The sequence below is a fragment of the Physeter macrocephalus genome, chromosome 2 (genome assembly GCF_002837175.3).
Source record: "Physeter macrocephalus isolate SW-GA chromosome 2, ASM283717v5, whole genome shotgun sequence".
NCBI lineage: Eukaryota > Metazoa > Chordata > Mammalia > Artiodactyla > Physeteridae > Physeter > Physeter macrocephalus.
Genome location: NC_041215.1, coordinates 76,571,994 through 76,586,437, shown reverse-complemented (window position 1 = coordinate 76,586,437; position 14,444 = coordinate 76,571,994). Strand labels below are relative to the sequence as shown.

Here is a 14,444-nt window from a genome sequence, read left to right as displayed (position 1 = left end):
CTGTCATCAGTCCTGTTTTCTCACCTGGTCTTAACTGTAACTATCAGCAAACCGGAGGAAGAAAAACTTGGCATCAGCAAGTGACTACCAGTTAGTTCCCTACCAGCCAGAAACTCCTAACATGGAGAATTTGTGAATCTTGTTCTATAATGTTAGAGTGATGTTTATCATGAGTAATGATGCTTAATGTAATATCTTAGCTATTAAAAGCAATAACTAATAAGCATTAAGCCCTCTCTGTAGAGGTTTTGTGGTTACAGTTTTTGTTTAAGATGGATGTTTTGTCGATAATGAATGAAAGAGAAATTTGGTACAATCTTGGTCTTTGGCCTTAACGCTCAAAAATCTTTTTAATAACTTCATACATACAGATATAAATCTAGATAGAACCATAGATTCACTGATGAGTCTAAATGAATGTCATTCGCTTCAGAGTTACCTACGTGTTGACAAAAATTACTTCAGTGTGAATTTTCAAACTTAGTATCAAATTTGCCAAAGTGGAGAACATAGACTATAAAATTTCAAAACAAATTTAGTTTTCAGAATAAATTAGTTTAGTAAAAGGAGAGAAATCTTAAATGGAAGTGAGATAACTACTCAGCTTCACTGAGCAGGATGGTGACTACAAACATAAATGTGACATTAGAGTTTTTAGAACAGTCTTCACATAGCATGGGCAATAATAACCAATTCTATAAAATGCCACAGGTTTGTATGGACTTTACTTTTCAGAATAAGGATTAGTCATGTTCCATGTATTCATTTAAAGCCAGTTTAGAGTTTCAAATTATGCTTGTAGCATTTTTTAGGAATATAAGATAATGTATCATAATTTTCTTTCAATATATATTCTTTAAAAATCTATCATTCAAACTAGTAACTCCTTAAAAGTCAGTACCCTCAGTCAGTTGTCTTTAGACTTCTTTCTTTTAGCAACAAGGGTCCTTTTTTCACCACAAAATCTTAGAATCCTAATAAAACCAACAAAAAATAAGTCTTCTTGGTAGAACCCTGTATTCTGTGGCAGACAGCTTGAAAACCATGTTCTAAGTAATAGATCATCCTTCCTCTTTAGTGTAGGGCAGGGCAAGGAAATTTCCCCCTAACAGATGGGCATGAGACAGGGAAGCTTATGTTTTAGGGTGCTGTGCAGGAAGAAGATATAGTCATGGCATTTCCATGTTAGGAACCTGGAATTATATACTTCTTGTAGAAACAGCTTTCCCCAAAATGGTTAGTTTTTTATTCATATTAGTTTTTTAGCTATGTATTTGGTAAACGATGTCCTATACAGACTTTTAGAATATAGGTATGTAGTGCTTTTACACATCATCCCCAGAAGCTTAAAACTATTTGTCAGTATCGCTTAGAAGAAAATGAGTTTTGTTTCTCCCTTCCTCTTGGGTCTCAAATGCAAGCATCCACTAAATCCTGCTGGTCATTTTCCCTGAGTAGCTTTGGTATCTATTCCTACACTTCCTCTCCTTGCTTATACCCTTTTACCTTGAGAGACGGTATAGCACAGTATTTAAGAGTCATTCTTGTTTCAGTTACACACACATAAACCTACAGAAAATATACGCTTTTATTCATAAAACAAATCTGGCTTTTTACTTGATTTGGAGGGTAGGAAAGGATTTACATCACAAATAAGTTATTGGTCATCTGTGAATGTTCTGCTGAAATTTAAACAATTTTAGCATAGTGAGTATAAAACTAAAAAAAAGAGTAGCTTCCCATTTAGCTGTATTATTCATTTTCAGGACTTTGTAGTTTATCTAAAATTCTTTTTTTTCTTTTTTTGTTTTTTGCGGTACGCGGGCCTCTCACTGTTGTGGCCTCTCCCATTGCGGAGCACAGGCTCAGGGGCCATGGCTCACGGGCCCAGCTGCTCCGTGGCATGTGGGATCTTCCTGGACCGGGGCACGAACCCGTGTCCCCTGCATCGGCAGGCGGACTCTCAACCACTGTGCCACCAGGGAAGCCCTATCTAAATTTTTGACTCAACCACTGTGCCACCAGGGAAGCCCTATCTAAATTTTTGAAGTGTGAGATGCTTGCATCCTGATGGGGAGCTTTTTATCAGTACTTATAACCTAAGGTTATAAGTAAAAATTTATTTTTACTTATGTATTTTTACCTTTTAAATAAATTTTACAATCTATTTTTACCTTTTCTTTATCTAAAATTATGAATTTATAAATAAAAAATAGTATTTTTGAATGTTCCATATATTTCTGATGCTGCTGTTTGAAACTGTACAATGAATTAATGCTGTAATGGAGGTAACATCTGCCTGGAGGGAAGCAGAGAAGGCTTGTGAAAGATGGGCGGGTCTTGAAGAAGAAAGGGTGGTCACTGTGTGAACTGGAGTAGTTAAGGAAGGCATAAGAGGTTGTCATATTCAGAAGCATGAGGGGGAAGCACAGTGTAGGGAACCAAGTGAATCGGCTTTGCCTAGCCAGTTTGAGGGGCTGGGGGTCAGGAGAAGAGACTTTGGAAATTTAAGTTGCTGCTAGGTTAGGACAGGTCTTGTGTTACAAGCAAGAGATATGAGCTCTTGCCTGGGCAGTGAGTGATGTTGAGGTTCTTTAAACAAAAGAAAGAACTAACTGGCTGAACAGATGTGTATTTTAGGAAGAGAACTGCCTACAGTTTGAATATTGGTGAAGGGCGATAGGAGAGGATTTCTTCTATTACTAGATACTTACAACATTGTACTTTCCAATGATAATTTGTCATTTCTGTAGATCATACACTACAGAAATGTATATAAGTTGACCCTTGAACAGTGGAGGGGCACCAGCCCTCTGCAGTCAAAAATCTGAGTATAGCTTGGAGTTGCCCTTCATATACGTGGTTCCTCCACATGCCCGAAATTCAACCAGTCAGGGATTGTGTAGTGCTGCAGTATTTACTATTGAAAAAAATCCTCATATAAGTGGACCCGTGCAGTTTGAACCCGTGTTGGAAAAGGGTCAACTGTATATTACACACTTTAACCACAAAGTTGTTTGTTTTGGCTCTAAAGTCAAATGATACAGGGATATAAATGCTTTAAAAGTTAGGACTTTAATCAGTGACAATCACCTAAGGTTTTTGTATGGATAAAATGAGCGTAAGATTTTACATTTAAGGTTTTAAATTATAAATTGTTAATATCCTTTCCTTTTTTTCCTCCCCAAAAAACTAGGTATTTACCTCCTGAGTGTTTCGTAGTTGGAAAGGAACCACCGAAGATTTCCAACAAGGTTGATGTGTGGTCAGTCGGAGTCATCTTCTTTCAGTGTCTTTATGGTAGAAAAGTAAGTTAAAGTATAACAGATTCAGCTATATGGAGATAAGCTGAATTTTCCCCTTTTAAAGTTTCATTAAAGTTTCATTAACTTGAAGTCAGTTTAGTCAAGAATTCCAAGAATGGAGACCTGGTTGAGGCAACAACAAAAAAACCCAAAATAACCGTTTATTTGGGGTTAGGAGCAGCCTGGGAAGCAGAAATACGTGAAAGCACTTGAATTGTGTTCTGCTGGACTACAAAAGCTGGGGAGGGTGCTTATAGGCAAAAAACTGCAAGCTTACACAAACTGTCAAGAATTAGGATTGGAGCTGGCAAAGAAATAAGGGTGCTTGTTAAGCAAAGATTGGGGTTTGAAATGATTACATAGTTGCGGGGGCGGGGGGGACTTTGAAAGTACAAGGTTGCAGCTGGCAATTGCTAGCAGATAGATACGGTTTTGAAAACACCTAGTGGTTTCCTTTAGTTTAGTTTGATACAGTTCAGAAAGTTCAGGTTTTCTCTGATGCAGGAATGTGTCTGAAACCACATCCACAATGGCCACCCAGCTCCATTTTGGATGCTTGAACCATAGTTACTCCATTTGATTTTTTAAATGATCTTAAATATATTATCACTTCCTAAAATTTCCGTGGATCAGAATTATTTTAATGTCACAACAGCTTCTTTGGCCTGCTCTTTGCCTTTTTTTCTTTTAAGAAGTAACTAATCTTTTAACAGTGCTAATGTTTTTCTATTGCTAGGAATAAAGGAGTCAAAACTGTTCATGATCCTCCATTCTCTCCACTTCCTCACCTCCTCTACCCCATTCCCACCACACACACACACAGTTTGGCCTGAGCATGTTTCCCCCCGTGCTTCCTCAGGGAAATTCCATCAAACTTAGTGCTGATTTTTCCCAAACCTCTCTTTACATTGAAGTCAGCTACCATAGTAGATAGCCTTATCCCATTCAGTCCCTGAATGGGGACTTTTCAGTGTGAAAAGAGAGATTCAGGGACTTGTCTGGGAATTCACTGCATGTTAGGACCAAACCCAGAGCTGATTCATTTAAGTTAGTGTGTCACACTCAACGTATTTCACTCTTTGGACTTTTCACGGATGTTTCCACTACTTCTCCATCTCTTCTCTAATTAAACTTAAATTTTAAACATTCAGAATAAAATTTTAAATTTTTTTGTTTTTATTTTTATCTTAATTACTTATATTGCAATGGTATGATTTTTTCTATTGCTTATTCACAATGTTTTGGCTATGCTAAGGATTGATCAGATGCTCTTCCTCAGTCTGCTATCAGTTATAACCTTGTTTCTATGAGAATGCATCCCAGCTTGCAAGTAACTGAGAGTAAGATTTTTTTAGAACACAAATCATTTGTATCTTGGGAATTCTCTGATAATATCTCTTTAAATATTTTGTGAGATAAATTTCTCAACATTAATTTTTTTTTTTAAAGCCATTTGGTCACAATCAATCTCAACAAGACATTCTTCAAGAAAATACAATATTAAAAGCCACAGATGTCCAGTTCCCTGTAAAACCGGTTGTAAGCAGTGAAGCAAAGGTACTAAATTTATGAAAATAAGCTTTGTGAAGTAAATTTTTGATTTCATAAATTGTGCTTAAAACAAAGTAAGTACTTGTTAAATAAGTAAGTAAAGCAAAAGGGATTGCAGCCACAGGAAAATCTTTCCAGTAGGGGCTGGTGAAGAGTTGCTTTAGGCCTTTGCTTGTGATAGTTTTTAAGGACCCAAATATGGTCTGTGATTCTTTTAAGAAGCCAGGCAAAGGAGAACATAATCTACGATTATATTTACATAAAAAGTTCAAAACAAGCAGAACTCAATTATGGTGTTTAAAAGTCAGGATAGCTGTTACCCCAATAGATTGGGGGCAGAGCCAGTGCCTGAAAGTGGGCATGAAGAGTCTTAGGAGTTCTGATAAAGTTCTTTTTCTTGATCTGTTTGCCAGTTACATAGATATATTCACTTTGTGCTGTACACTCTCAATAGGAAGAAAATATTAGGGCAAAAATGGCATCATACCCTTTGGCCAAACTAAATTGACAGTAAAGTGGAATGAGGGTGAAAGGAGAGTTTTACAGAAGACAAATTCCAGAAAAAGAAGACTCCAGAATTTTGTAGGGAGAAATGCAGTATTCCACATTCAACACAGTTACAGGCATACCTCAGAGCTATTGTGGGTTCGGTTCTGTACCACTGCAATAAGGTGAATATTGCAATAAAGAAGTCACACACAGTTTTTGGTTTCCCGGTGCCTATAAGTAAGTTATGTTTACATTATAATGTAGTCTGTTAAGTATGCAATAGCATTATGTCTAAAAAAAATAATGTACACACCTTAATTAAAAATACTTGCTTGCTAAAAACTGTTAACCATCCTCTGAGCCTTCAGCCCGTAGTCTTTTTGCTTGTGGAGGGTCTTGCCTTGCTGTTGACGGCTGCTGACTGAGCAGGGTGGTGGCTGCTGAGGCAATTTCTTGGACTCTTCCTTTTATGAACCATTTCTCTGTAGCATGCAGTGCTGTTTGAAAGAAGTTCTGCTGTGGGTAAAAAAGCTTTCAAAATTGGAGTCAGTCCTCTTAAACCCTGACACTGCTTTATGAACTAAGTTTATGTAATATTCTAAATCCTTTGTTGTCATTTCAGCAATTAAGTTTGCAGTCTTACATGGATTCAGTTCATGACCCCCCCCCAAACAATTACAATAGTAACAAAAATCACTGATCACCATAACAGGTATAACAATGATGGAAAGTTTGAAATATTGCTAGAATTACCAAATGTGACACAGAGACACAAAGTGAGCTGTTGAAAAAATGGTGCTGATTTGCTCAATGTGGGGTTGCCACAAACATTCAATTCGTAAAAAAAAAAAAAAAAAAAAAAACCACAGTATTTGCAAAGTACAGTAGAACAAGGTGTGCCTGTGTTGGAAGTCCTAGCCAGAACAGTTAGTTAGTTAGGCAAGAAAAAGAAGTAAAAGGCATACAAATCAGAAAGGAAGAAGTAAAACTGTCACTATTTGCAGATAACATCATTTTATATATAAAAACCCTTAAGACACCACCAAAAAAACAAATTCAGTAAAGTTGTGGGATATGAAATCAATCAATCAATGCAACAAATTTTTATGTATTTCTATATACTAATAATAAAAGAGCAGAAGGAAAAATTAATTAAGAAAATTCCAGGGACTTCCCTGGCAGTCCAGTGGTTAGGACTTGGCGCTTTCACTGCTGGGGCCCAGGTTCGATCCCTGGTTGGGGTGCAGCCAAAGAGGAAAAACAATCCCATTTACAGTTGCATCAGAAAGAATAAAACTGTAAGACATTGATGAAAGAAATTGAAGACAGCACAAGTAAATGGAAAGATATTCCATGTTCATGGATTGGAAGAATTAATGTTAAAATGTCCATACTACTAAAAGGAATAATCTATAGATTCAGTGCAATCCCTATCAAAATTCCAATGGTATTTTTCACAGAACTAGAGCAAACAAACAGTCCTAAAATTCATATGGAAACACGAAAGACCCAAGTAGTCGAAGCCATCTTGAGAACAAAGCTGAAGACCTCATGCTCCATGATTTCAAACTACATTTCAAAGCTATAGTATTCAAAACAAACAGTACGGTATGCCGTGGAGCAACTAAGCCTGTGTGCCACAACTACTGAGCCTGTGGCTCTAGACTCTAGAGCCCACAAGCCACAACTACTGAAGCCTGCATGCCTAGAGCCTGTGCTCCGCAACAAGAGAAGCCACCACAATGAGAAGGCCGCACACCACAACGAAGAGTAGCCCCTGCTCACCACAACTAGAGAAAGACCACATGCAGCAACAAAGACCCAACACAACCAAAAATAAATAATAAAATTGATTCTTTAAAAAAACAAAACCGTATGGTATTGACATAAAAATACACAGATCAATGGAACATAATTGAGAGCCCTGAATAAACCCACACATGTATGGTCAATTTATGACAAAGAAGCCAAGAATATACAATGGGGAAAGGGTGGTCTCTTCAATAAATGGTGTTGGGAAAACTAGACAGCCACATAAACAAGGATGAAACTGGACCCACTATCTTACGTCATATACAAAAAGTTAACTCAAAATGGATGACAGTCTTGAACTTAACACTAGAAATCATAAAACTCCTAAAAGAAAACGTAGGTGGTAAGCTCCCTGACATAGGTCTTGGTGAGGATTTTTTGTTTTTGATAACAAAAGCAAAGGCAACAAAGTAAAAGTAAACAAGTGGTACTGCATCAAATGAAAAATCTGCACGGCAAAGGAAACCATGAACAAAATGAAAAGACAACTTACCAAATGGGAAAAATATTTGGAAAATCATACCTGATAAGGGATTAATATCCAAAATATATAAAGAAATCAAACAATCCAATTAAAAACAGAGGATCTGAATAGGTTTTTTCCCAAGGAGGACCTACATATGGCCAACAGGTGCATGAAAAGATGCTGAACATCACTCATAATCAGGGAAATCCAAATCGAAACCACAGTGAGATAGCACGTCATACCTGTAGAATAGCTTTTATCAAAAAGACAAGAAATGAGTGTTGGCAAGGATGTGGAGACAAGGGAACCTGTGTGCACTGTTGGTGGGATTGTGAATTGGTGCAGCCAATATGGAAAACAATGTGAGGGTTCGTTGGAAAATTTAAAAATAGAACTACCATATGATCCAGCAATTCTACTTTTGAGTATTTGAAGAAAACAAAAACATTAACTCAAAATGATATCTGCATCCCCATGATCATTGCAGCATTATTTACAATACCCAAGACATGGAAGCAACCTTAGGTGTCCATTGTGGGATGAATGGATAAAGAAAATGTGGCGTGTGTGTATATATACATATATAAAATGGAATACTGTTCAGACATTAAACAAAAGGAAATCTTACCATTATATGTGGAATCTTAAAAAACAACAAACAAAAAAACCCAAGGTCACAGATACAGAGAAGAGATTGGTGGTTGCCAGAGGCGGGTGGGTGAGGGGTGGGCGAAATGGGTGAAGGGGGACAAAAGCTACAAACTTCCAGTTATATAAGTCATGGGGATGTAATGTACAGCCTGGGGATTATAGTTAATAATACTATATTGCATATTTGAAAGTTGCTAAGAGTAGATCTTAAAAGTTCTCATCACAAGAAAAACAATTTTGTAACTACATATGGTGACAGATGTTAACTAGACAATTGTGGTGATCTTTTCACAATACAAATGTTGAATCATTATGTTGTATATCTGAAACTAATATGTCAGTTTTTAAAAAAAATTACCAAATGATCCAGCATTTCTACTTCTAGGTAGATACCAAAAAAAGTGGAAGCAAGGACTCAGATATTTATATACCAACATTCATAGCAGCATTATTCAAAATAGTTAAAAGGTAGAAACAATCCAAATGTCAACCAAGAGATAAATGGGTAAACAAAATGTAGTATATACCTGCAATGGAATATTATTCAGCCTTAAAAAGGAATGAAATTCTGATGCATGCTACAACATGGATGACTCAAACATCATGCTAAGTGAAAGACACAAAAGGACAAATAAATATTGTATGATTCCACTCATATAAGGTACCTAGAATAGCCAGATCATAAAGGAACACAAGTGGTTACCAAGGGCTGGCGGAAGGAGCACGGGGGAGATACTGTTTAATGGGTACAGAATTTCAGTTTTAGATGATGAAAAAGTTCTGCAGATGGATAGTGGTGATGTTGTACAGCAATGTGAATGTACTTAATGTCACTGAATTGTACACTCAAGGGTTAAAATGCTAATTTTTATGTTATGTATATTTTAATCTCAATAAAAATTAAGGAAAAAAATGCAGCTTTCCAGCAATAAGTTTAAATGGTAGAAATAGTATTTAGATGGTAAAGTGAACTACTATGGGGCTGTGAGTTGAGAGTTGAATTTGGAGGGATAATTTTATTGCTACAATTTTTTAAAAATTTATTTTACTTATTTATTTTTGGCTGCGTTGGGTCTTCGTTGCTGCACGTGGGCTTTCTCTAGTTGTGGCAAGTGGGGGCTACTCTTCATTGCAGAGCACGGGCTCTAGAGCGCAGGCTCAGTAGTTGTGGCTCACAGGCTCTGGAGCACAGGCTCAGTAGTTGTGGTGCATGGGCTTAGTTGCTCCACGGAATGTGGGATCTTCCCACACCAGGGCTCGAACCCGTGTCCCTTGCATTGGCAGGCAGATTCTTAACCACTGCACCACCAGGGAAGCCCTATTGCTACAATTTCTTAAAAAATTTGAATCCCCAGTGAAGTGAAATCTATTTATTGTCTTAAATGTGTGCATCATCTGTAGTATTTAGTTGATTGATATTTAGAAGAGGAAAAGATTTTAATTGCTGACTTTTTTTTTTAAGGCCTTTATAAGACGCTGTTTGGCATACCGAAAAGAAGATAGGTTTGATGTGCACCAACTGGCAAATGACCCCTACCTTCTCCCGCACATGAGAAGATCCAATTCTTCAGGAAACTTACACATGGTTGGGCTGACAGCATCCCCTACACCCCCTTCTTCAAGCATAATTACTTACTGACTTTCCTCCAAAATTGGCATGATGTCTTTGAATTGCTTCCAGATGCATACTTGAGTTTGAGAGCTTTTGAGTGTTATTGTTGTTTTCTTTTTTACACAGGATATGGTTGAGAACTGTTTGTGAACTGAAGTTCTTCACAGCATCGTTTGTATGAGAGTGGGTCATGGACAGTGAATAAATGTACACTTCTGACTGTAATCTTGAGCAGTGAAGGGTGACTGCCTGTTGCACAGAAACAGGAATACCATGTTAAGATAAAAGGAAAATGGTTTTTTGGGGGAACACTGTAAATAACGTTTATAATACTTAAATACATTTGGTTGTTACTAGAGAGTTCTAATATGAAGGGTGGTTTTTCATTATTTAAAAACACATGGAAAAAATGAGACATATTTCTAACACAGGAACTATCTAGTGCCTGGATACATTCTTCAGCATTCAGCAGTTTATCTGCTGCAACCAAAGTAAGAACTGAATGACAGTGACAGTTGTGTTTTATAGTAATAGAATGTGAGAGTTAGACTCTTTGGACAAAGTTATTAGACTTTTGTCATTTGCCTCTTCTGGCTTTTATCAAGTTGTACCTCGAAAACACATGTCTGCTTTTTTCACTGGTCATGTTAAAGGGAGAGCTATTCCTAGATACATTACACCTTTGACAAAGTGAGCTGCTTGTTTTGAAATCAGTTGAAGTCACTGAATTATAATATCTCCAGTGTTGTCAACACGTTAGAATTGTTAACAGGTATTTTTCTTTTGTTACCAGGCCTTGTTCATTCAAACAAGTGACAATACGTAACCAAATGCAGACCAGTTCTATGCAGGATAATGATAAATTCCCTTCTAGCTCTGTTGTAAATTGTGTACAGATGTCGTATTTCAATTACCGAGTTTCAGCAGCTTATTCTTGTACAAATGTTTAAAAATATGGCTTTTCTAATTGGATATTGTATTTTTTTTAAGTCTTCTTGAAGGCGCTTTAATTGCTGCTAAATGATGTTGCTTCTTTGCTAAAAAAATCAAATGACCTCCTTAAAGGTGCGAGTTGACTGTACATTATAGAGAGATTATTAAAAGCAGGCATTTATTAACAATCAAGGCATGTAAAAATGATCTGTGTTGGACATAAAGAGCTCTCGAAATCAGTTTCTTGGTTTCTAGGGCTGTGGAGCACATATATACTAGATTTATAAATTGTTCATGGTAATTCTACATTTCTAGAAAGTTCTTATCAGCAAGGTGGGATGATGGTCCCTTAAACGAGTTTCTTGTGGTTTGTACAGATTTGTTAAAATGTGAACATTTTCTAACTGCCTTGTATGGTAGAAACCATTATTTTTCAGGATGCTGTATGTCACTCCTCTAAGAAATTTCTTTATCATCACATTCATAATGCTGATACTCACATGTAAATTGTCCATGTTGCCGAAAAAGGAGGCTATGCTTACCACAGATTCCCCTTAATATTGTACAGTTAAACCATGGCTCTTTGTTCTTTCATTGTACATAGACACATTGTCTCTTTAAGATGCTGCTGAAATTGTAGAGAATGTAGCCAAAACATTAATAAACAATGACAGTTAAAATTTAAAGACTATGAAGTTACATTTGAAGGGAGCTTTCAAGATTTAGGACATTGACTGACTTGGCTCCTTAAGAATTAACTGAATAAATTCTTGAAGTATACTTCAAGATAAGTATGAAGCATTTCAAGCTGTTAAAAGTATACCTAATAATCATTATCAAAGCTAATCCTGGGTAAGTAACACTTAGCCATATCGGGAATGGTTTAAGGGCTATACCTGTTCCTCTGTAGATTAAGATAGAAATCCTATTAAAAAAAATATTGACGTGGTAATGGAATGTTAGCATCAATTGAGTGCTTTAGGTGCTGTCGGCCAATTTTTCAATTTTGTTTGAGTTTTCATCTTTCTGAATCCTAAAATACTATGTTCATATAGTAAGGGTTATTTGAAGTCTTGAATTAAAAGAAAATACCCAGTTTAAAATTTTGGTGAGATATTTAAGTGGATGTGTACATCTAACATGAGATTGAAGAAGTGGTACAGACCTAGATCACTGGTCTTGACCACACTATTTTCAAATGAATGAAAGTGGCTGCTACTGTCAAAATGCAGAAGAGGAGGAAAACAAGCCATAAAATTAAAGTGCTTCCCTGGGTTTAGGTAATCATCTGTTTAGAGTCCAAGATGTATAGACAGTAAATGAGTTTAGAGACCATCTATTCCTCCTAAAGTTTTTCCAAAGAAATGATACAGATTTGGGGTAGTATGCCCATATCCCACCAGGTACAAGATAGCTCTAATTGAGCCAAAGTGAGTACTGTTACCTTCACCTGGGAAACTGGTATTTGTCACTAAGTAGTTTCAGTCACTCTGGCAATCTTTGGGTCTAATATCTTGAAGCTTACATTGTTTTTTGGTCTCCTGAATTCTGTCCTCAGAATTAAAGTATTTCCTATATCCCTAAGACAGTAGCCAAGGTCTTCATAGAATTTGAAATCTTTGTTTGGTATGAATTAGCTTTAGTGCATGCATGTTGAGAGGAAGTAAGTGTAGAAACCACCGTAATTTATTAAGTCTGGAGTTGGGTAGATATTTGATTGTTTTTCAAAAATAAAGTTTCAAGTCTATTTTTTACTTGCCGCCATCCCCTGCTCCTTAAAAATAATTTTCAATTTAAATAGTACATAAAATGTGAACAGATACTTCTACAAATACCTCATTACATGAAACCAAAATGGTAGAATTTCAGTGAAACAAATTTAAAGAGTATATTGTGTTTTGCTGTTGATCGTTACTTATTAAATGCAGTAATGCTGATTACCATCAGATGTTATTAGCTATGTTTTGCAGTGGTAGTGCAGATGGTCCAGTCCTATTAGTTTGTGAGTTTACTCTTAGAATTTACATTACCGTTTGATTTGTGTGAAAAAGACAGCCTGACTCTTAGTCCTTTAAAATCACATTGGCACGTCTTACTCTAGTCCCACTTTAAATTTTGACATGTTATCTGATCATTTTCCTCCCAAGCTTAATCTGTTTCAAAAAGTGTTTTGGCACCTAGTTTTTAAATAAAATTGTTAGAATTCTAGTTCTTGGATTTCAGGAATTCTATAACAGTTTTAGAATTTCTATAACTTATCTGTTGATTTGAATTACAACATACACATCTCCATTTACCTTCCCCTGCTTCCATTTCCCTCCTTTTTTTCTTTTTTTTTTAGGATTTTTCTTCCTGGGAATTCTTGGATTTTTGAATGGGAAAGATTTGAGTAAATGTATATAAACTAACTTCAAAACGATTGCATAGAGCCAGAGGAGAACTTAGAAGAGTCATCTTTCATTAGGATCAAAATGCACAGTTTTCACCTGGAAATCCTCACTCATTAAAAATACTAGAGATGTAGGTTACCTACATACCTGTGACTTTTTAAAAAGGCAGTAACAATAATACTGGTTAAGAATTCATATTTTAGAACCAGATTCTTTGGGCTTAAATGTTGACTGCCATTTCCTACCTCTGTTTCAGGTTCCTCATCTTAAAATGAAGATAACAGTGCGACCATACAGAGTGGTTGCAAGGAGTAAATGAGCTCACATATATAAAGCCCAGCACATTGTAATACCATGTATATAAAGCTGCTATTATTCTTTTTTAAGACTCAAAAATTATTCTGTTGCTTTTATCCTACATATAAGATGCAGTCTACTTTGCGTCCTGTGATAAATTATTTTCCTTTAAGAAACAGTTTTACAATATTCATTTCAAATGTTGATTAGATTACCTGAAAAGGGAAGGTGGGGTGCAGCAACAAGAAGAAGTAACTCTGTCTCAACTGTAATTACCCAAAGGATCATACCCTAACCATGTAGGCTATTTCATCAGAGGAAATTCTACCGTACATCCCAGGGTTTTCCTTGATAGTAGCAACCATTTGAGGTAGGATAGGTGGTATTATCCCAGTTTTACAGAGGGGGAAACAGTTGGAGAAAAGAAATAACTTGGTAAGACCACATAACTAGTAAATGACATCAGAACTAAAGCCCGGCTTTTTGGAGTCCTAGAGTCAGGTTCTTACCATGCTAACATTTCGCTTGGCTCTTTATTAAAAAACTTGTTTTCGGCGTTAAATTATCATGATTCTTCAAAATGACAAAAATGAACAGATAGAAACGTAACTGTCACCATAAAAGAGCAAATATAAAGAACTCTTCAACTGTTAGATCAGGAGTGCCATCTGAGCTGTGCCTTGATGGCTGGCTGTGAGTCATTTTATAGAGGGGCTTCTGTCCAGATTCATTCTAGGCAAGGGAGAGAGTGGGTCACAGACCTTTTCCTGTTCTCACACTTGTTTTTCATTCCTTTTTTTTTTTTTTTTTTTTTTTTTTTTTTTTTTTTTTGTGGTGCGCGGGCCGGCTCCGGACGCGCAGGCCCAGCGGCCATGGCTCACGGGCCCAGCCGCTCCGCGGCACGTGGGATCTTCCCGGACCGGGGCACGAATCCGTGT

General features: G+C 36.6%; 1 protein-coding gene across 2 annotated transcripts in view; it reads left to right on the top strand.

Annotated features, from left to right (window-relative positions):
• The window catches only part of TLK1 (tousled like kinase 1), a 153,519-nt gene extending 142,020 nt beyond the window's left edge, over positions 1–11,499 (top strand). For both annotated transcript variants that reach the window (XM_024122300.3, XM_024122297.3), the window contains exons 19-21: positions 3,197–3,308; positions 4,755–4,862; positions 9,737–11,499. In XM_024122300.3, coding sequence (XP_023978068.1) covers positions 3,197–3,308; positions 4,755–4,862; positions 9,737–9,913 — 397 coding nt within the window. In that variant the 3' untranslated portion in view covers positions 9,914–11,499. The remainder of the gene's footprint in view (positions 1–3,196; positions 3,309–4,754; positions 4,863–9,736) is intronic.
• Positions 11,500–14,444: the final 2,945 nt, after the last annotated feature.